Source organism: Pinus tabuliformis, chromosome 9, assembly GCF_031772625.1.
Source record: "Pinus tabuliformis cultivar Carrire ecotype Pingquan chromosome 9, CPIR1, whole genome shotgun sequence".
Lineage (NCBI taxonomy): Eukaryota > Viridiplantae > Streptophyta > Pinopsida > Pinales > Pinaceae > Pinus > Pinus tabuliformis.
The window spans coordinates 744,234,010-744,258,492 of record NC_142307.1 but is presented as its reverse complement, the minus strand read 5'-3'; the positions used below and the strand labels follow the sequence as shown (position 1 = coordinate 744,258,492).

The window sequence follows — 24,483 nt, the reverse complement described above, 5'->3', positions numbered from 1 at the left end:
AACCTACTATCAAAAAATATGATAAGGATGAAACTTTGCCCTCTCTTACAAAACAAATAATTTTAAGCAATGTAATTTTTATTAATTAATAATGATAAATTAAATTATACATATAAACAACCATGAATCAGCTATTATCCTAATAATTATAATGTTATAATAGATTTAAAAAAATTAAAAATAAAAGTTATTGAATGAAAACTACTATCAACTTTGGCAACAACAAAACGCTCAAAAACGCGCGGGTTCAATTCCCGTCGTTCGCCCATAAAAGAAGATTAAAAAAATCGGATACAACCTTAGCTTACATTTGACGGGCGCATACAGAGCTGAGTTGCGTGATGCTGCATGTCCTAATAGATTTTGATTCCTGGAAAACCTCTTTCGAGAGAGGTGAGGTGGTCCGGTTAGGTGTTCGGCCCAAACTGGACAGACACTTTGAACCTTGAGAATTCATAGCATGATACCCTACAGCAGCGCACACAATCACTATTGTCACATTAGTGAATTTACAGTATTTGGGGGGCCTGTGTACTATAAATACTTCCTATTTTCAAATTTTTTTTGGGAAAAAAATAATACCAAAATTATACCTCTAAGCCAACTTGTAGTTGAAACCTAAACCGAACTTTTTGTGACAATAAAACCCACTCTACAGCTGAAGGATGCTGATTGGCGATGGCTTTCAAGCTCCTGGGTGGGAAGTTAGTTCGTTGAAGAGGTAGGGAACATGAATACATACATCATCACATTACATAACTAGGATTAGTTAGTGGGGAAGAAGAAGACCAGTACAGAACATAGAATAATGGAGAAGGTAAATAAGAAGAAGAGGGGGGAGCATGGAGAGGAGGACGATGAGGAGGAGGACGAGGAGGAGGCTGGGAAGGAGCTGGAGGCGTGGGAGAGAGCATACGCTGACGAAAGGTCATGGGAAACCTTGCAGGAGGACGAGGAGGGTTTTCTCAACTTGGACAAGAAACAGCAGCAACAGCAACAGCGCCAATACAGACGCCGTCTGCAATCTGCTGCAGCCGCGGCTTCAAACATTCAGCGAGGATTGATCCGTTATCTCTACATCCTCATCGACTTCTCTCGGGTATCAATCCCACTTTGATCCCCCTTGGCTCTCTCAATTGTATTTTTGTCTAGCAATAAACTAACTTACACCATAGAAGATACATTCCTCTTATTGTACCTCCCCTAGCATTCAAGGTCGACACAGCCCTCTGGGAGGGAAGAAACAATTGAGGAAAGGTGGCCTCATGGTTTATTATGCATAGGAGCACCGTCTCACAGGTGTTACTTCCTGTGTCAGTGATACCACTATCAGTGAGGTGCTTAATGCTTCCAGTAATCAAGAGTGTTGTAATGAACTATCTGTGCAAGACTTTCAAGTATGTTATACCCACTTGTTTGGATGAAGCGTGACTCTAAGCTATAGTATGTATCTTCAACGCACGTCACATGCTGGTGCTGCTGGTGACTTGTATCCATCTCAATACATAACTTTTCGTGTCTGGCATCCTAGTTTGTGATTTCATTGTACACTGAATAACCCTGCTTTATGGCCAGCCATTAATACCATTGGCCATTAATACCATACTTTTTCTTTATTGTTGTCTCTCTTTACATGAAGAAATTCCAGGTTCTGAAAGGAATTTATCAGGGATCTAATTCTGCTCATCAATCTTGATAACCTTAAATCTGAAGGAGAAGAATTGTCCACAATGGCCTTTATGATAGACTGGGAGTCCCCAAATACAGATGCCTCTTTGATGCCCAGAGAAATGAGCTGCTTGAGACCCTGGAGAAGAGCCAGAGCTTCGGCTTGAATGCTGGTATTGAAGCCCACTCCCCATGCATATCTTAATTCAATTCTGCCCTCAGCACTTTTGATTACTGATTACTCCACCTGCACCGGATATACCAGGATTACCTTTTGCTGCCCCGTCGAAGAAAAGAGCATTTTTTGCCTTCTTGTTGCAAAACTCAGAAAAGTCTGCAGCCTCAAGGCGAATTTGCCATTTTTTTTAGAGGAGAAGGGTGCCTGACAATATCAGTGAATTGGAGGCCAAGATAAGCGCCCCATACAGCTTCTTGTCCGCTTAGATCTGCCCCGTCAAGCTGATCTCCCAAACAGTCAAGCTGGTCCCTTGAACCCTTGAGGAGCTATGTTAATTGCCCTTGCTAGGTATTTCCAATCAGTGTTTTTAAAACCGGAACCGGTGACCGGACCGGTCCACCTAATGGTCCACCTAATGAACCGGTTTACCGACCTGAACCAGTCTAACCGGGACTGGTTTGGTCTAAATGAACCGGTTTTAAAAAAATACATTAAATAATTAATTTTTAATGAAATAAAACTATTTTTAAGATGTATCTATCTTAGGAATAATATGATAAGGCGGCCAAAGATTTCTATGAGCTCAAACTCGGGCAACTGATAGATGAAGAATATACTGCCAGGTTCTTGGAGTTGTTTCTAAGTAGTTACTAGTAACTTGTAAGCTTTGCTATATGTTGATCTGTTAGTAGTTACTTGTGCCTAAATGCCCTGCCCGAGGTTCTATCTGGTGAACAGAAACTTGTTTACATAGATTTGGGACCTGTTCGTGAAAATCACTGTACTTTTGTCATTATTGTTCTTCTGTAGATGATGCTTCTTGTGCACGGGACCAATTTTCAGAAAATCACCAGTTGTGTTAAAATTCACGCAGTATGGATTGTAGCATACGGAAGTGTGGAGAGAGTGCCTTTAATTTCAAGGCTGAGCTGTTGCCATCATGACAGATTAACTGAAAATTCCATGGCACCGCACTGCTTTCTCATTAGTGTCCCTCTTACTATTAGTGATGATTGTATAGGATCTGTTCTCTAAAAATTATGTTATACTGTCCCATATGGAAGTATCGTTGAAACATTTCCTGGAATTCAAGTCTGATGCTGCTATTCTTAGACATGGATGCAACAGGATGCTCAAATGGAGCCACTCATTGACACACTGTTACCCCTGTTTATGATTCTTGTGCAGAGAACCCGTTCTGGAAAAAAACCATATGATGTGATTGATCTACTCTGCTTTGATATTAGAATTTAGTCTTCTGCTGATGCTCTTGTATTGAACCCATTTTGAAAATTTCACCAAACAATGGATTGCACTTGGAACTTTGGAAGTTATTCAGAAAGTGTCCATTGAATGCAAAAATGTAACCATGTTTTTGTTAATTAATGATGGAGATGCATCCGACTAGGATTGAAGTTAAAATCATCTCACCAACTGGTGGGTAAAACTGTATCCGAGTCTCTGGAGGAATACAAGGGAAAAGTTGGGTCAATAATAAAGGAATATTTCGCTACTGATGATGTGGCTTCAGCAGCTGCTGATCTTTCTGATCTGGGCTGCCCGAGCTATCACCATTATTTTGTTAAAAAACTTATCTCCATGGCAATGGATAGGCATGACCGAGAAAAGGAGATGGCTGCAGTGCTCTTGTCCTCTCTGTATGCTGATGTTTTGCTGGGCATGCCTAAAACCGGCCGGTTTAGGACAGAACCGGCCGGATTGATACAAACCGGTCGGTTCCGTCCTAAACCGGCCGGTTTTCACCGGTTAGGGCCAAAAATCGGGCAAATGCAGAGGCTGACCGGGTTTTTAGGCAGGTTCGGACCGGCCAGCTAGCTAACCGGCCGGTTTGACCGATTACCGGTTTTTCTGAGCGGTTTTTAAAACTATGTTTCCAATAAGGAGACTGGATCACATTGAAAGGGATACTACTAGCATATATGGCCCTTGCCACTCTTGATCCAAGTTCCTCTCTCCATTGAACATTGATATTTTAGCTAGTCTACTCACTTGAATGGATGGGATTGTAGCATTTTTTGATGCTGGTGATTCATGTTGTTGCTAAGCTGCTCCCCTCTTCCTTGCTTCAAGCAAGCACAATCCTTGGCTTAATGTTTGGAGCTTGAGGAGTAGCATTGACAAGCTGATTACGCCTTTTTTTAAGCCCATAAGCCTCTTCTTGCTCAATCTCATACTTCCTCCTTTCTTGTGGGTCAACTGTCTTTTGGGCAAACATCACCCTTACCCTTTTCCTGCAAAATTTGTCCCTTCATGCTTGGGTAAGAGCTATTGTAGCTCTTGTAAGGTTTCTGACGCATATTGAATCCATTCCCATGCTTCACCACCTGCAACCCTTTTACTGCAAAAAATGTGCCTTCACTTTTGGGTAAGAGCTCTTGTAAAGTTTCTGACGCAGATTCCATATCCATTCCCATGCACCACTACCTGCAATTCTTGAAACCTTTGTTACATGCTTTCAAATAGGATAGAAGTCGGTCCTTGCAAGGGCACTCTAGTAGAAGTATTTTGACCGGAAGCCATTATCGCTGCAAAAAAATACAAAAACAATTATGCAATTAAATAAAATGAAAAAAGAAATAACAAAGTTAATTGTCTCCTTAGAAAACCCCTAGAAATATATTCTTGGAAAACAATAAATTAAAAATTGCTAGGATTTTATCACAAGATGTTTTTGTAGTTGTTGTTTAAAACAACACCACAAAACAGAACCCAATGATGGCTGTAGCTGTCCAAAAACACCCCAAAACAACCAAAAATATGGGTGCTGTTCCCCAGATTACCACAAAACAGCTAAAAGCTATGGCTGTAGCAATCTAATCTAAATCATCTCTTGCTGAAGTTTCCGTTGCTCAAATTCCCCTTGCAATCACCCTTGCCCAATTTACTTTGCTGAGTGCTCAATTCTCCCTTGCTCAAGCCTCAAACAGTGTGAGGAGAAATGAAAGGGACAACCTCTTTTAAAAGAAAATTTTGATTTCTAGAGGCTTCTAGAAATATCCAAAAAAATAATATTAAAATAAAATAACTAAATAAATTTGTTTTTAAAACACTAAAAATCATTTTGGTGGGTCCAAGGTGAAAATGTGGGCCACATATGTGCGCTGTATGAGCATTGAAACGTGCCGTGTGAGCATTGAAACACTTTGTATGAGCACTGTATGAGTGCTGAAACATGCTGTACGGTGCTTGGAGTGAGGCGCATTTTGGCATTTCTGTACTAAAACACGCTTGGTGGGGGGGTGGGGGTTCTTGCAACTTAGCTTATTCGGATATTCCTAATTTCAATATACAATTTCAGTTTATGTTCAATCCTTGCATTTTCTGTGGGTGAGTGCTTTTGCCTGGATCTCGCTTTCAAGTTTTTCTTTTGTCTTTTTAATCTTTTCTCCAAACATCTATTATGTGAATAATTCCCTTAAGCTCTTGTTGTTTGAAACTAATAATGGGGGTTCTATATCATTTCAATCATGCATTTCTAGGGATCTTATTTTAAGCCACTTGTTTTTATACACTTTTTTTCTTCAAATTTTAATTCTGCTTTGACTGATTACTTTCTGTGAAATCTTCAATTCTTGCTTGTATTGGATCAACCTCCATTTCATTTTCATTTCATCATAATGCTTACCAACTTATGATTATTAAGTGTTACATGTAGTCAATGATTCAATATGCTTTTGAAGAGTACTTTGACATCTTTTCAAACATCTCCAGTTTATCATTAAGACAACTCACATTCATCTGCATGTAAGTCATGGAATCACCATTCGGGTTACAATAAAATTTCATGCATACCAAGTCCATTCGTTTGCTTGGCACCATATGGTTTTAACTTCTATGACAATAATGTCATATAGTGATCTTTTCCATCCAGTGTTGTGCATTGTTGTGGACCATGCTCAGCCATTATTTAGGGTCTTAGTCACCAGATTCGGCGATTTCAAGCAAAAACAAATATATTCGTTCGAGTTCGCCGAATTTTATGGCGAACTTGAATTTCAAGACGAATTCGAATTTTTTTCCGAACAAAATCGTTTGAAGTTCGATTAAATTCGCTTGATGTTCGATAAAATTCGTTTCAGTTCGTTTTTTTTCGCGCGTTTTAGCCCGCGGGTTTTATTGCTCGCCGGGTTTCATTGTTGCATTGTTTGGTTGTGCGAACGTCGAAGGGTTTCATTTCATTGCGGTTCAGACTCCAAACTCACAGCAAACAGTCCAGTCTACACTCTACAGCTGCAGCCTGCCGGAGGGTTTCATAACTTTCATTTCAGTGACCAGTCTGCCCGACGCGTCTCAGCTGCCGACGCGTATCACGATTCACAAGGCCTCAGCGTTCAGGTAGGAGTCGTAACTGTAACTTGTAGGCTATAATTTGAGGTGTAAAAGGTCTTCTCGTAGAAGTCATTCATATGCCGAGACTGTATGATCCTCTCCATTGTAGTCTGTAGATACACCAAGACTGTGAGATCAAGATTGTGACTGTGTATATATATTAATATAAGCCGAGACAGAGTATGACTGAGGTTCTTCGTATGCATACCGAGACTCTAACTTCCAAGACAGTAGTCACTGAAATCGAGAAGAGACCTTTGTCACGAGACTGTTAAACTTATATTTCACTGTGATCATCACCAAAGATAGCAGAGGTATCCGAAGTCCTTTTTCCCACAAAAAATCACAGAGAAACCCGAGATTATGTGTCACTGTAGTCTGTGCTTGCTCGAGATTTCATAAATCTTAAGTGATGATGTTATTGTGCTAACTCATCATGTCGAATGTAGGGGGCTTCAACTTTTAACTTATGGTTTGTGCTATTTGTCTTCCACATCATGATTTAGTTACATGGTGAAGGCAACTGATCTCCTGAAAATGCCAGGATATAAGTTATAAGTTTGTAAGGTGCACCGTGCACCTTGGCTGTTAAACACTTTAGTAGTGAACATTGAACACTTGGCTGTCAAACCTATTAAACTTTTGGCTGTTAAAACTTAAAAGTTGTATCAATATGTAGACTATGGATTGTTCCAATCAAAACATTTTTATAATTCTATTGTTTGGTGGGAGAAGTATCCTTAGTCCAGTTTGTCATTATCTGACAGATTTTCTTGAATAAGAGATTTACAGAAATCAAGGATAGAGTCAGCATCTGTCTTAATTGTCATGGAATTAAGACACTTGTTTTTACCTGCCCTTAATTAAAATTTAAAACAGATATAAATCCTAGCAGTAAACCATGAAGTGAGCCCTCAGCCAATAATGGGAGCAATTAATTGTCATGGAACTGGAAGTTGAACTGTTCGTTTTGTTTCTTTTCTTGCCTTCAGCAGCATTTATATTTACATAAATCTTGTAACTTATTTCCACTTGGTTCCAAACTGGAAGTCACATAAAACAAAATTGTGATGCCTGGCCTGTGTAAGAAAATAAAAAGCTACAGCCTACAGCCTAGTAGCCTACAGCAGTACACTGTTTTGAATCACTTTTGTATGGCCTGTGTAAGAAAACTGTTTTGAATCACTTTTCCTTTTTCTAAATTCTAACTAACGAAAATGTAATTTCAAAAAAAATTGCAGACATTTCAGACTTTCAATGGCACCCCCAAAATCAACTGCTATAGCTTGGAATTTTGTCCAAAAAGATGGTTTTAATCTTTCATGTCAGCTGTGTGGACATAATTTCACTGGCACTTTGACTAGAGCAGTGGATCACCTTCTCGGTATTAGCAATGGAAGTGGAGGTGGTGTTGAAGCCTGCACTAAGATCACCGATGAACAAAAAGCCACAGTGCAGAAAGACCATTCCAATTCACAGATGCAAAAGCAGAAAAGGGTAAATAAGAGGCAGCGAATTGAGAGGGAGATTGCCATGTCTTCCTCCAACACCATTAATTCAGTTTCAAACATTGGTGGATCAAGTTCTACTCAAGCAAAAATAGGTGGAATGAAAACATTAAATCAATTCTGGAAACCTGTTGAGAAACAGGAAGTTGATGATGCTGTTGTTGAGTATTTTTATGCATGTGCAATTCCCTTTAATGTGGCGAGGAGTCCATATTTTAAAAATGTAATTAAAAAGGCTATTGATTTTGGGAAGGGCTATGTTCCTCCTAGATCTGAAGCCTAAGTAGCAGGAAACGCAGGGGGAGGGTCCGTTTCCGTACGGAAACGAGTTTCCCCGTACCGTACGGCGTGGAAACGCGTTTCCGTCAGTACGGGCGCGTTTCCCGAAATGGAAACGCGCCCGTACGGACGGAAACGCGTTTCCACGCCGTACGGGCCCCGTTTCCCACAAAAAAATACTTGTTTTTAATTTTTTTTTTTCCTAATTAGTTTTTAATTTATTTTAGGGTTTCTAATCACTTCTAGAAAGCATTTCTAAAGTTATAAAAGAGCAGTGCCTCTCATTCTCTCATCACACTATTCAGCAAGGAGTTTCTCTTGGAGATTGGCAGTTGTTTCAGTAGCTGGTGTTTTGAGCATTGAGCAAAGTAGATTTCAGCAGCGGGAGAGAGATTTCAGCAGCAAGAGAAGGAGATTTCAGCAAGAGATTTCTGTAGTAGCAGATTTGGCTCAGCTACAGCCATATTTCTTTTCTCTTTTCTGGCATTTCCGGGTAGTTTCAACCACAAAAAATTAATTTGGGTAAGCCACATTCATTTTGTTAGTTTTTTCTTACTATTTCTTCAATTTTGCTAGGGTTTATGCAGCTAAATTGCTGAAAAACGTTTTTTATTTATAGATTTGTTTTTTAAATTTATTTTTGCAGCAGATTTGGCTCAGCTACAGCCATATTTCTCCTCTTTTCTGGCATTTTAGGGTAGATTCAGCCACAGATAATTAATTTGGGTAAGCCACATTTATTTCTTAGTTTTTTTCTTACTATTTCTTTAATTTTTCTAGGGTTTATACAGCCAAAAATATGAAAAACGTTTTTATAAATTTATTATTTACAGATTTGTTTTTTTAATTTATTTTTGCAGCAATGGCTTCCAGCCAAAGTGCAGCTGCAACTTCAAACCCTAGGGCCAACCCAAGGGCTGAACTTATATCCTCTTTAGAGGCATGTGACGAAGCTTCAAAAATGTGGAGGTGGTGGCTCATGGGAATGGCGATGCACTCTTTGCAATATTACGTACAAGGGCTCCTACCCAAGAGTGAAGGCGCATCTGTTGCATGGAGGAGGACAGGGGATTCTGGGTTGCACAAAAACAGCAGATCCGTTGGTAAGGAGGGCATATCAAAGAGAGCAAGATGAGGCGGATGGTACTAAGAGGAGGCATGATGAGCATACTCAGGCTACATCTAACATTGAGCCAAGGATTGTAGTTGAAGCAAGAAAGAGGAGAGGTGGTCACAGTCAAGAACATGAACAAGCAGCACCCAAACATACCAGAGGCTCAGGGGCATCCCAATCAGTTCAGGATAGCAGAATTGCTAGATTGGTGAATGTGCAAGCAAGAGAAGAAGCTGATTCCAGAGTTGCCAGGTGCATTTATGCATGTGGTATCCCATTCAATGTTGTTCGCTCTCCTTACTGGCAAGATATGATAAGGGCAGTGAACAAAGCTCCTCAAGGGTACAAGGGGCCCAACTATGAGAAAGTCAGAACCCAGCGTCTCAAAAATGAGAAGGAACTTGTGGAGGACGTTTTAGCTCCAATTCGTTCTTCCTGGAGTAGCTCTGGGGTTACCATAGTCTCAGATGGTTGGACAGATATGAGGCGCAGACCATTGATAAATATCATTGCCACTTCCCCCAAAGGAGCAATGTTTATCAAGGCAGAAGACTGCTCAGGAGAGGTGAAAGATGCACAGTTCATCGCTGATATTATTATAAAAGCTATTGAACAAATAGGGGCTAACAGGGTGGTGCAAGTTATCACGGATAATGCACCAGTTTGCAAAGCTGCAGGTTTGATTATTGAGGGGAGGTATGACCACATATTTTGGACACCATGCATTGTCCATAATCTGAATCTGATCTTAGAGGAGATCGACAACAAAGTTTCCTGGATAAAGGAAGTCACAGGGGATGCAAGGGAGATTATCAAATTCATCACCAACCACCACCAGTCTCAGGCCATATTTCGAGAGTACTCCAAATTGGAGTTGTTAAAAGTTGCTGAGACAAGATATGCCTCAAACTTCGTGATGTTGCGCCGCCTTGTTGAGGTTAAGCATGCATTAGTTTCTATGGTGGTGAGTCAACTGTGGATTGAGTGGAGACAAGCAGATTCAGAGCGGGGATCTATGGTGCGTAGATTGTGCCTTGATGAGGATTGGTGGAGCAAGGTAGATTTCTTGCTAAAGTTCACAACCCCTGCATTTGAGCTTCTCCGGAGTGCTGACACTGACCAACCTTTCTTGGGAGAGGTATATGATGGCATGGATTCCATGGTTGAGAAAACTATGGAAATCATTTCGCAGGAGTCTCCACAACTTCTGTTTGTTGATGATCATTTTGCTGGTTTGATCAAGAAAATCATTGTTGACAGGTGGAACAATTTCAATACACCATTCCACACTTTAGCACATGCTTTGAACCCCAAATTTTATGATGAGGAGCTTATTGCTAAAAGCAATGGGAAGAGGAAGGCACCCCATAAGGATAGAGAGGTGGCTACTGGGGTGAAAAAAGCACTAATGAGAATGTTTCCTTCTCACCTACATAGGGAGGTAAAGGAGGAATTTGCCAGTTTTGCTGCAGGAATAGATGATTATGCAGATATATCAGCTTTGGAGGAGAGAAGCACCATGAATCCAGTTAGGTGGTGGATTTGTCATGGAGCAAATGGTGTACATTTGCAAAGCCTTGCCATTCGTATTCTTTCACAAGTGGCAAGCTCTTCATCAGCAGAAAGGAATTGGAGCACTTATGGTTTTATTCATTCTGTGAAGCGCAATAGGTTGGGCTCACAGAAAGCAGAGGATCTTGTTTATGTGCACTCCAACCTTCGCCTTGCATCTCTAGGGGTCCAGAATACAACAGTGGTCCTTCTAAAGAATGGGATGTGGATGCAGAAAATCCTGATTTGGATCTCTCTCTTGCTGCCCTGAATATTGAGGAGGATTCTGGAAGTGGAATTGGTGCATCATCTTCTTCAGCACCACCATCCACTGTTGAGCATTCTGCTGCTTCTATTTTTGATGAGGATTGTTATGATGAGGATTAGTCTTTTGTGACTTGTCTCTATAGTTCTTGCAGCCTTATAGTCTTTATTGTACTTGCAGCCTCATATACTAATATAAATAAAGGCTGATTTTGGATTTTCCAGTTCCTATATTTTTATTTTCATTATGTGATGACTCATGAGTAAATGTGATCATTGTGATGTAAATTTAATCTTAATGTTAAAATGTTTAAGTAAATGTATCATTAATGCTTTATGATTGCACATATATATATTAATAATTTTTAAATGTTTTTAATATATATATATATATATATATATATATATATATATAAAATATTATTATATATATTCGCGTTTCCCCGTTTCCAAAATTTGGGGAGGTCGCGTTTCGTTTCGCTTCCGCGTTTCCCCGTTTCGTGCAACTTAGTCTGAAGCTTTAAGGACAACTTTGCTAAAGAGAGCGAAAGATAGAGTGACAGGAAAGTTGGCTGATATTAAAGAGTCTTGGAAGCTTACAGGATGCACAATTTTGAGTGATGGTTGGTCAGATTTGTGTCATCGCCCATTGATCAATGTGCTTGTTTATTGTCCTCAAGGGTACTTTTCTTGAAGGCAATAAATGCAATGGATCGAGTGAAGACATCAGAATTTATTTTTGGAATTTTGGATGAAGCGATTCAAGAGGTTGGGGTGGAAAACGTTGTCCATGTTGTTACAGATAATGCATCAAATGTGTTGGTGCAGGGAAGCTGATTATGGAAAAATATAATCAGATTTATTGGACCCCTTGTGCAGCTCACTGCTTGGATTTAATGTTGCATGACTTAGCCAAATTTCCTTGGGTCAATGAGACAATCCGAAGAGCCAAAACAATTTCAAACTTCATCATCAACCATCGTCTCACTTTGAGCATATACGAGGAGGAATGCATCAAAAGAGTTGTTGAGGCCTTGTGATACAAGGTTTGCCACTTTTTATATTACTCTCAAAAGAGTTGTTGAGGAAAAAACGAGCCTAAGAACTGTTTTTTGCAACACTGAGTGGGAGAGATCTACCCTCTCAAAAGAAACTAAGGGGAAAAATGTTGAACAAATAGTGCTCAATAATGGCTTTTGGGAAAATGCAAACTAGGTTTTAAAAATTTGTGGCCCAATTGTTAATGTGCTCCGCATGGTTGATGGTGACAAACCTTGTATGGGTTTTGTTTATGAAAGCCTTGATCGTTGCAAAGAGGCCATTGCAACTGCTTTTAATAATGTGGAAGCTGATTACAAGGAGATATGGGATTTAATTGATCATAGATGGAAGATGATGCATGGTCCATTACATGCAGCAACATGCTATTTGAACCCTAGATTGTTTGGGTTACCAAGACATAGGGATGAAGAAATCATGAATGGACTTATCCCGTCTATTGAGAAGCTAAATCCAGATCCAGAGATTGGAGGTTTGATCAGAAGTTAGTTGAGGGCATACAGGTTAGAAGAAGGGTTATTTGGAACACAATTAGCAAAGTATGATAGGAGCAGAAGTGATCCAACACTATGGTGGGAATTTTATGGTTCAGGGGCACCAGAATTGCAAAATTTTGCAATTCGTATCTTAAGCCAGGGAACAAGTGCATCAACATGTGAAAGGGATTGGAGTTCCTTTGACCACATTCATTCCAAAAAAAGAAATAGATTGTCATCTGGAAGATTAGAAGATCTTGTTTATGTTCGTAGTAACTTGCTGTTGGCATTGAAGAATGTGGCTAAAGAGTCATCCAATTCTTCTACTCCGTGGATCGATCCTGTTCCAAATGCAACAATGGATGATGCTGATTTGTACATTGATAGTGACATAAACACTGACAGGGAATTCACTAATGAATCTGGTGCTGAAGCATCTAGCGGATTCACAGCTCATACTGCTCTTGATGACATAGAACTTTTTGATATAACAAGTGGGCAACAGTAACATCAAGAATAAAACTTGTGTTCCTGTTTTAGATTTCTAGTTTAGTTTTTGCATGAACAATTTTCTAAAAATGCCAAGCTACTTTAAAGTTTAAACTTTTGAGTTTATATATAATTATTTTCACTGTTTCCTTGCTTCAATGATTCAATCTATCCTGAAAAGGAGTGGTGATTTTAATTTTTAGGACTGTTTTCAGCACTTGCTATTAAAGTTGACTGCTGTCATAATTTATAAATGATAAAGGTTCTTGGCAATTGGCATTGGTTAATAATTTCCAGTTTGCTGAAACTTGAAGAAACAGATTTTGGTGTTTACCAGGCTTGATGTTTATGTTGGCTAGCCAAGACTTTGGTGTGACGTTTTCAATGCATCTTTATGTGGAACTACATTTTGTCAAATTTACCATGAATTGTTTGTTTAATTTCACAATGTTGCTGCCAGCTGGAGACGTGTAAATCTTGTTTGGATTTTCCCAAAAGTCTGAGCTTTCTAAAATGCCTTTTTCACCCTGCCGAGTTCTGCTTTCAACATGATGAATACTGGAGAAGTTCACTATTGCTTGGGCAGATGAATGGAAAGAAATATGAGCTCTCATTTGTTTTATTATTTCATATCAATCAACAGGCATATGTAAAAAGCACAATCAAGAGGTTTGGAATGTATAATTGGAAGTAAGATTAAAACTAACGTGTAAGATGTGCCACCAAAATGCTGAAGAGAAGCACAAAATGTTAGTGATTGCTTGTCAATCTATAGCCAATAGCCTCATGTATGTTATGGCTTGTAACTTCTGCCACAATCTCCTGAGGCACTGTTATTTTCAGATGAACATGGAGAATCATTACATTTAAGCATTGAACTGCTGCTGTTTTTTTAGAAACTTTTTTGGGTGTCAAATGTTAATGCATTCATTCATCTTGGAATTATGTAACTTCCAGTCATAGACTTAATGTTCAATTTAGTTGTTTTATGATTTCATAAGAAGAATACTATTATACTACAGTTTACATCACTGTCATATGAAAATTCTAAACTGTTATGCCCATTGCCAACAATCCTTTTGAAAATGCTCAACTTTTCTAGCCTCCGTTCTTTTGCTAAGCCAAAAATTTATATGAATTTGACTTTAAATTGATTATATATATATATATACATTTTTTTCGAATTTCTATATGTCGAACTTTATGTCGAATTTTATTGACAAAATTTTAGTTGCCGAACTTTATTCGAATTTCATGGTCGCCGAACTCGAACTCGAACTCGAACCTGGTGACTTAGGCTGTGGGAACTAGTGGTTAGACATGGGTGTACTATATGACTAGAACTTACACTTATTAATATAACAGAGCCAACACGTTTCATGCATATGTTGTATTGTATTATATACTATCAGGTTTACTCTAAATGATATATGTATTTGGTTGCTTACGCATGCATGTATGGACTTTTCTATGTTTGTATGTATGAATCTTTCTAAAACGTGTTGTTGGTTTAACCATCACTTTGGATTGCTAGCTAACTTGCCTTCCATGTTGTGATGCATCTTTGCTCGTGTGTTTCCTTCTTAACTCTGTGCTATCACAGGTTTCCGAGGGGCACACTCACTTCACCCCCATGTGTTTGGATCTCTCATGCACCTTCCTTGGCTTACTGCTACTGTCACACCCTTGCTACCAATAGAGACATCTTACTTGTCTCTGTGTGAAATCATGGTCAAGGCATTGCCATACGACCCACTGCTGGGACTCCTACACCAAACGGTCTGAGGTCTAATTGGGACTTCTTACCAGGGAGATCCCCTTACATGTTGGCGGGTCCAACACCGTCAACAGTAAATAAATGGAAGTCATGTCGGCTTGGCAAAATAGACATGTCGTTTCATCCCATCATGTCGGCTTACATATGTGGGCAAACTATTATAAATACCCATGAAGGGTCAGTGCAAATAACACAACAATAAATCTGCATTTTCTCTTAAATTTCGTGGGTGCAGAGGATCCAAAAACGTGAATGAACAGAACTCGCTTTTCTTTGAGATTTCGCATGGAGAAAAAGAGGAACAGATCCGCATGGCATTAGGGCAAAGAGTCTGACTGCACCTCGGATGGGTATAAGGTGCAGGCAGACTTCTATAAGGATCTCGAATAGGTGTGAGGAAGAACTCGGATGAATGAAAGTGCTTAGAAAGGATCTCACATTACAAGGAGCAGTCTTGGTGTATAGACTTGCGTATCTCGGTAACCCTTCAACAACACACCAACTCGGAGTCTATTCCCAAAGCGCAGACATCTATGGATGGATCAATCTCGGCTTATGTATATACCATTCCAGTTATGAACTCGGCATACATATACTCTGTTGAAAAGAATTTCAGTGAAGACAGTGATTGCTACTGTCTCGGTGAATAAAGGAATACAATTTATACCGTTGGAGAGATAAGGTCCCAAGTCGTGATAGGCTTTAGATCCCAAGTAGTTATAGGCGTATGTTTCATTAGCTTATTCTATTCAGTTTGTAGTGTATTGGGGGTTATTAAATGTTGACCATAACGCTAGGAGTAAATGGGACAGCCTCCCCAGTACGGTAAAAACATAAATAGCAAAAAGAAGTGCGCATATTATTCCTTGCCCCCGGAGGGACAAGCGGCTTCGCACCTTAAAATCCATCTTGTTGTGCTCTCAAAAGCACTCCTTCCGGTTTAATAGTCTTGGTGAACATTACATCTGTCGCCTTGTGATCTCGATGTATATCTCAGTATAGCATTGCCATAGCCTTGTCATACTAAAGAGGATCCAAACGATTTCACTGTGCTGGTCTCGGTATAATGAGAAGGAGACCCTGTGAAGATAAAGAGGGTTACAACATAGTGACAAACAATATTGTCTCAACATAATAAGAACAAAGTGAAATACATTCTCGACTTGATCTAAATCAATATGATGAATCAGTCCTCATGATTGTCATAGTGAAGATCTCAATGGATCTTGCTGACATGATGGAAAAGCAACAATGAAGATTTCAACAAGTAATGGCTTCCATGGTGTAGCAATGATCTTGCAGCAGTAATCAAGTTCTTGGAAATGACGTAGTGATGATATTAGAGGTGCAGCAAGGGTGATGATTCCAAAAGCGAGAAAGAAGAGGATTGATTTCTTGGTCTTGGAGAGGCAGAGTGTGTCAAGGGTCGTGGTCTTGGTATTCGTCAATGGAATTTCCATAAGAAGAATTTACACATGGGTTTTCCTCTCCAAGAGGGAGAGGTTTTGGCCCTGGTAGAGAGCCAAACAATTGTGTTCTTGTCTCTTTTGTTTTGATAGCAGTTTGATGAAGCTAACTCACATATGTTAATAATGAAGTAACATCAAGCTATGATAAAAATGTATAAATGTTTCACAAATAGTTATCATGTCAAAGAAGAATCACCTTAACATGCATGCCCTAAGATTCTTCAACAATAGTTTCATGTGGGCAAGATTGGTTTGACATTTGGATCCTTATTTCTCATATTTGGCTAAGTATATGTTTCTCATTTTGCACTTGAAAGAGCTCTAAATTAGAAGTTACATACTGTTGTCCTAAAGGGTTGAATAATTGCTCATTTGAATGTGATTGGGACATAAGTAACATAAGAAATTTCCTTGCTCATGCTCTATAGGTCATAATTGTCTTGTTTCATGGTTTTATAGCAAGTTGGTTTCTAATTGTTTCAAGTGCACTAACACTTTTGTGGTTGTGAGTTTAATAAAATTTTCATAAGATCACATCTAACTCACTCTCCAAAGCACATGATCCATTGACCTTGTTTCCCTAAGTGAAGTAATCTAAGTGTTCATTAAATCTTGGTATCTTGTCAATTGATCTAAGTCACATTGCTTCTCTTTTTGATATCTAATTGGAAACTTGGTGACAAGTGCTCCCATATTGTCATTGATAAATCGAAATTTAAAGGCCTCTAATCTATTTGAATTGGTGTTAAGTAATTGACCATGTTGTGAAAGTGAAAATTTGGATGCCCAAATTTCTACTGCAGCAACTGATTACGTTTCTTCTATTTGTTAATTACTGAACAAAATTATGTATTTTTCTCTACAGTAAACACCGAAACTAATACACTGCCACCTTCACCATTTAAATAAAATGCGGAAACAAGATACTGAACAAGAAAGAAATACACAACGCATCTACCCAGTTATTTTTGGACAAATGTCCCTGGAAAAACCCAATGCGGGAAAATTGGTGCAACAACTCTGAGGGTTTTATTATTATGCAGTAGTAATTTCTGAATACAATCTCTGGATGCCTTCTTGACAATCCAGTTACAAAAAATATCATTGACAAAGAGATAAGTGAGGTTACCTCACACTATCACTGGAAATCCTGGCTAATCCAGCCACTGAATGAATAGCCCGTGGCTGCCCCTGCGCTGCCTCTGTGCAGTCACTGCATCAGCCCAGTGTCACACCCTCTGGGGACAACGTCACCACTTCTGCTGATCAATTGTCTATCCAGGAACTTCGATTTTCACCTCCCGGTCTCACACCCCGGGTTCCGGCTTCTACAATTGATTCCTTCAACAAATTTTCGGATTCCCTCTTGGCTTCTACGCTGTCTTTGCGTGGCTCTACGCTGCCTCTGCTGGATCTCTCTCTCTTCTCTACTGAGTATTCTTTGACCGAGAAAGATTTCCCTTCGGATACTATCCCTGCCCCTCACTGCAAAATATCACTATCGAAAATCTCTCCAGCAGCTGCTCTGCTTCAGAAAATCGAACTTCTGATCTCCCCTCTGTGTGTCTTCCAAGCGCCCATCAAGCCTCCTCTTATAATCCTCTCATTGGTCAATCAATGACCCAGATTAGATTCTAATCAATGGCTAGGATCATACTGACTTGATCCCCACCTTCTTCTAGAAGTTTCACCCACAGTTTAGATTAATACCCATTAATTATTTTAATTTCCTAAGTTTAGACTTAGGGACCCATTAAAAATAATTAATTATTATAATAAAACTGTCTCTGGGTGGAATTTCCCCAAACGATTTATGGGTATTGGAGAATGGATGTGTCTTAGCCTCCCTGCAAATGTTAAGACTTCGAGCGCATCTAATGCTACCGGAAATCAACACTCCCTCTTAACGAGAAATGTGCTCTAGCAATGCAACCTGCTAAAGCATCACCCTGTTTTGTAACATCTCCCTCTGCGCTGCTGATGTCTGACATCATGTCCACCAACTATTGCGCAAATGATGCATTTGTATTGCTGCTGACACTGCCACTGTTAACACTGCATCCGTACTGCAACTCCCTCTTAATTCTGCATTCGTGCTGCTGTTAGCACTGCCACTGCCAATACTACATCTGCACGAAAACCTTCTCCAATTTCTGCTGCTACTGCATCAGCAACGGAAAAGCATCCCAAATCACTGCACTGGTGTTCAGTATGATACATCTCGTTGTTGGAGTTCTGACTGCTACTAGTCTCTACGCTGACCCTTTGAATTCTCTACACTGCTGCTGACCTCTGCTCTGTGCCAACTGCACTGCTGCCAACTTTGCTCTGCGCTGTTTAGTGTTTGGTGCTCCTAGCCACTACAACTGTCACTCAGGCACTCCTCTACACCAACCGACACTGGTCCATCCTGCTACTTTTGATCTGGGCTCCTGTAGCAAGGAATTGATTTGAAAGGTGGGCTCCTCAAGGATCCTGCCCATCTGCAGTCCTTTCGAACTACAACTCTAAATCACCCCACCTCCCTCTTGGAGATGCCTGGGCTGTCATGGTGAACTCCTCGATCTTCGCGGCTGCAACCTTCAGATCATGCTTCTCATCTTTGTCCTTCTTCCTGAGAGGACACTGTGTTGCGTAGTGACCGAATTCACCACACCTGAAGCATTTGATCTTCGAAACATCTTTCTTCTTTTTTCGTTGCTCCTGCTGCCCCTTGGATGCAAGGTCTCCATTCTCTTCCTCCTCCTTGGGCTTCGACCCACTGTTGCTGCTTCTGTCAAGTTTACACTTGACCAAGTCTCTCCTTAGCTCGTCTTGCTTAAGAGCTGCCCACATTTCATCCTAGTTTGGCAAAGTCGCGCTGCCTAGGATGCTCTGGACAAAGACTTCCCACTCCTCAGATATTGAATTTAGGGCCAGTCTTACCATCTCAAAACCTTGAGGTGTTGACCCCACAACTGCTTGCTCATCTCGGGCCTCCTGAAGCTTAGTGAGGAACGAATCAATGTGTTCCCCCTTCTGCATCTACGGAGATCTCATCTTCTGCTCTAAGTACATATTTCGCTGCTCGGAAGATCCTTGATATAGTGTCGACAATGCATCCCACATCTCCTTTGCAGTGTCTCTGCTAGCGATGTGACAAAATATATGATCCTTCACTCTATCGAGGATCATTCTCTTTGTCTTCGCCATTTCTCCTTTGTACTTCTTGAGTAGATCTGGATCTGCAGGCTCAGCGACCATGCTGTCAACATAGACTTTGAGAAAATGCTCATCCAGAAGGCACGACATCCCTGCCTTCCAGATCACATAGTTGGATGCACCATCCAACTGATCCTGATCTCTCAATCTATTGGCTGCCATCTCTACGAATCGAAAAAGTCAAATGACCTCCTCTCTCTTGTTGCTGCTCAACAAATGAGAATTCAAATTCCTTGGCTAGGAATTCTCTGAGGAAGAAATTCCCTCAAGTGTCTCTCTTCGCTCTTCTGACGTCTTTTTGCCCAGCAATTGCTTGCAGAAAAATGCATCACACTAAGAACCCCTCTTTGTTGAGGCTTTTACTGCGCTGCTCCCTCTGCTGCTAACAGATTTCGATGTGGAAATCCTACCTCCCTATCGACTCACTCAAAGAGAGATTTACCACGAAAATCTAGCCCTCCTGGCTTGACCTGCGCAATCCCTCGGGGATTCTAATTGCTGCCTCTGCAGAAGTTTCGAACTCCCTTTCTGCTTCAGCATTGGGCTCTTCCGGCACTGCTCTCTTGTTTCACCTGCAACCCTGATACCATGTGAAAATTTGGATGCCCAAATTTCTACTGCAACAATTGACTATGTTTCTTCTATTTGTTAATTACTGAACGAAATTATTTATTGTTTCCTACAGTAAACACCAAAACTAATACACTGCAACCTTCACCATTTAAATAAAATGCGGAAACGAGACACTGAACAAGAAAGAAGTACACATCACATCTACATAGTTATTTTTGGACAAATGTCCCTAGAAAAAACCAATGCGGGAAAACCGATGCAACAACTCTGAGGGTTTTATTATTATGCAGTAGTAATTTATGAATACAATCTCTGGATGCCTTCTCGACAATCCAGTTATAGTGAATATCACTGACAGAGAGATAAGTGAGGCTACCTCACACTATCACTGGAAATCCTGGTTGATCCAACCACTGAATGAACTGCCCCTGGTTGCCTCTGCGCAGTCACTGCATCAACCCAATGTCACACCCTCTGGGACAGTGCCACCCCTTCAGTTGATCGATTTGCTGCCCAGGAACTTGGATTTGCACCTCCTGGTCTCACACCCCAGCTTCCGACTTCTGCAATCGATTCCTTCAACAAATTTTTGAATTCCCTCTTGGCTTTTGCACTGCCTCTGTGTGGCCCTGTGTGGCTCTACGTCAGCCTCTCTGGTTTGCACTGCCTTTGTTGGATCTCTCTCTCTCTCTTCTCTGTTGAGTATTCTCTGACTGGTAAAGATTTCCCTTCGGATACTATCCCTGCCCCTCACTACAAAATATCACTATTGAAAATCTCTGGCAATTGTTCTGCTTTAGAAAATCGAACTTCTGATCTCCCCTTTGTGTGTCTTCCAAGTGCCCATCAAACCTCCTCTTACAATCCTCTTGTTGACCAATCAACGGTCCAGATTAGATTCTAATTAATGGCTAGGATCATATTGACTTGATCTTCACCTTCTTCTAGAAGTTTCACCCACAGTTTAGATTAATATCCATTAATTATTTTAATTTCCTAAGTTTAGACTTAGGGACCCATTAAAAATAATTAATTATTTTAATAAAACTGTCTCCGAGTGGAATTTCCCAAAACGATTTCTGCGTATTGGAGAATGCATGTGTCTAAGCCTCCTTGCAAATTTTGAGACTTAGAGCACATCTGATGCTACCAGAAATCAACAGTGAATAATACTGGCATTTATCTCATTGAAGTATCTTGGAACGTTGATAATCTTGTGATAATAATCATTGGTATCTTGTTAAGCGTTGGTTAAATTATTGTAAGTGCTTCAATTATCATTGAATTTTGGCACATCATGTAATTTGTTAAATAATTGCATATTGTGGGTATCTATCATATCTTAGTGGCACTTGGTAACTTGGCACACTTTCTTGTGGTTAAGATTGTAACTTATTGATAAGTACTTGTTGGTATAATTTAAAATCAAGTCATAATTAAGTTCTTAAGCAACTTAAACAATCTTACCTTAAGAATCACTCAATCCATCTTGCATTTCATTCTAAGTCTAGTTGCATTAATAATTTACCTCCAAGCATAAGCTTGGTTGATAGATATTTGAGGCCACCCTTTCTCAATTTAGCTTGAGGAATTTAGCCCCTCTTTAGTGGTTAACACGGTGACCTTACAATGGTCAGAGCCACAGTCTTTGCAGCACCGGAGGCATCAAGTGGTTGGAACACAGGGGGAGGTATCGTTAATCAAGCCTTTGCTTGCTTCCCATTAGCTTTCATCCCACAACCTACTCTAAAGACTAGTTCCAAAACAATTAAGAGTAAGGTTACACTTAGAATAGGCATCTAACTTGAAATTAACCAAGATTTTGCATTTCACCTAGTTGGTAGGATTTGCATCTCATATAGGATAGTGAAGTATCTAAGCAGCGATTGTTCATCCGGTTACTTGGCATTTAATTGGTAAGAAGCAAGAAGTTGACCCCATAAGGCACATGTCTCACATTTAAATCTGATCTAATCTTTAAATCTTGCTAAAATTAACCAAGTAGCTAGGCCATTCAATCATGTCACCCAGACTCAGTTGGTTGCCAACTTGTCCTTCATCTTCACATTTTCATAGGGACTACCCCCCATAGCCTATTGTTAGGAGACAACGAAGTGGTTGGGCATCAGAGTGACAACCCCCGATTTGAGTCATTGTCGCAATGCCTGTACAATCTGAGTGACAACAAGGTCCACAAAGGGATATTGATAAAGATTTGAGGGCCAACCCTCACATCGTGATTTTTAGAGGCTTCTACACCACTCATGGTGCTCTAGAGCCCCAACGCATGCCACATGGAGCTCACTTAATGGATGACATCAGCATAATAAGGCCTCACAGCTCACAGGTGTGGCAATTTATTTGATTTTATGTCTAAGCTAGTGGGTTGGCTTGTAACCCAATGCATCAATATGATTTTACTTGTTTTTCTAGGGGCTTTTAGGCTAATTAGGAACTATTCCTCCTCATATAGATAGAGGAGAGAACTATTAGATTTCTTATCATCATCACTTGCGAACTCAACCTCTCTTCCTGAGAATTTCGGCATCTTTTCCTATTGGAGAGATGTGATTTATGGAGCAAGTCGTTTCTTGGAGCTATTGTCTTGTTTTTGGAAAAGTTATCTTGCATTGATGATTGGATTGCACATGCACATTATCTTGTCAGTGCCTTTATTTCAATAATTTCTTATTTTATGTCTAATGTATGGAATAAATTGGTGATCTAGGTTAAATATTGTGCCTTAATTTTGTTGAATATCAATTTTATGGAAGCTAGGTCATATTATTGCATGCATTGCTCATGGTATGATATTTGAATGGCAATCCCCTTGGTGATCTTACATTAGCTCTCCCAGGTGAATTTCAATCCCTCACAAAGGTAATAGTCAAGGTTTTGATACTAGGGCATCAAAATATCCTTACTCCTTTGCAAGTTTTAGACAAACTAAAGAACCCATAGACTCCATCAACCTTGGTGATCAAGTCAAACTTTATCCATAAATTTTACTCTCTCTCTCTCTTTACCTAATTCAGCCCTCTTAAGGCCAAGCCACCACCTAGGGCCTAGTGCAAATTGGCTAGGAAGGGAAATTTGGCTTTTGGAAAGTCCAAATATCAAGGGTGAAGTGGTTGCTTCAAAGTCATTCCTCTTTGGTAGGCATTCATTCCAATTTCGTCCATAGTCTCGCTTGCCTTAGTTGTTTTCCCTTAGGGTAAAACCCTAGTTTGGTTTTAGCCCTCCAATTATGCATGCTCCTCCATAGTTGATCACAGTTAGAAATATTCTAATAAAAGATAGAATGGGATATTTCTTAGAAAATCCTCTTTTCGATTACAAAAAAAGCCCTATTTGAAGCTTGGACTAAGTCACAACAAATATAAGAAAATAAAAGCTTGCATATACATGTTGTAAATCAGGATTTAATTTGCATAATATTGTCTGCAAAAAGAATATAGTTCACAGCTGCAACCACTAAAGCTTCTGTTTGAAACCAATCTTTGAAAAATCCTGAAACGTGCTGTGCAATTTCTTAAATTCAAACTCAGAAATATTGGCTTTCATAACAAAGGCAAGAGGCAAAATTGATAACTTCACACTAAAAAGTTTTCAAGGGAATGTGTTTAAACTTTATACTAGATAGGTGACTTCATGTCTCCATACGTCATACTCATCAAGTTCTTAAGACAACCATCAAGATGGAATCAAGGAAGCTTTGACAAAAATTGATTTTGCATTGTAGTAAATAGAACATTTGTTAGTATGTAATTTCTAGAAACCTGGAATAGAACAATTACCTGCCCCATCCATCCCAGTGAGGCTGATATGTTTCTCTAATAGGTGCATTTGGAAATGTACATTGAAAACAAGATGCCCCTTTACCACCGGTCGTAATGTATTGGTTTGCATAACTCAAGTCACCAACCATTAAAATCAATGAAGGATCGTTTTTAACAACATGATCAATAGTGGTAGATGAATTGCTTGTAAAGACCCAAATCTCCTATTACTGCTATCCGATGAGGATAACTATGTGGACTTGACAAAGGTGGGGTTATGAAAACATGTTCTTCACTCATAGCTGACAAGGAACTGTCGCCACACTTGTAGTAGTATTTTGTATTTGAAGAAAGACCTGGACCAATTGTAAATATTCAGTCTTCACTGTCTTGTTTAACAGTAAATAATGTCAACCTTCTTTTTTTCAAACATTTATTCTTTTTATACAAGTCTCACACTGAGCTAAACAGAGACACATCATTCAGCAGAATAAATGTCAATATGTTTAAATTTCATCAATTACTCGAGTAAAGAATATTTTAACAATATTTGAATTTTCAGTCGTTAAAAAATATATGTTCAGAACTAACCACACTATACCCTTCAACTTCATTGGAAAAAACTAGAAATACCCACAGTAATTTTCATTCAGATTTTTTTTTTTTTTTTCTGATAAGAACCAAGCATAAAATGGTTACGATATTTAGAGTATGAGAAATAGTTTTTGATTTTCAAATGGTTGAACTT

General features: G+C 39.6%; 1 protein-coding gene across 1 annotated transcript in view; it reads left to right on the top strand.

The window, feature by feature from the left end:
• The first annotated feature begins 244 nt into the window (after nt 1-244).
• The window catches only part of LOC149150857 (general transcription factor IIH subunit 2-like), a 28,766-nt gene continuing 4,527 nt past the window's right edge, over nt 245-24,483 (top strand). Inside the window, exon 1 of the mRNA XM_089439979.1 lies at nt 245-1,099. Coding sequence (XP_089296105.1) covers nt 809-1,099 — 291 coding nt within the window. The 5' untranslated portion in view covers nt 245-808. The remainder of the gene's footprint in view (nt 1,100-24,483) is intronic.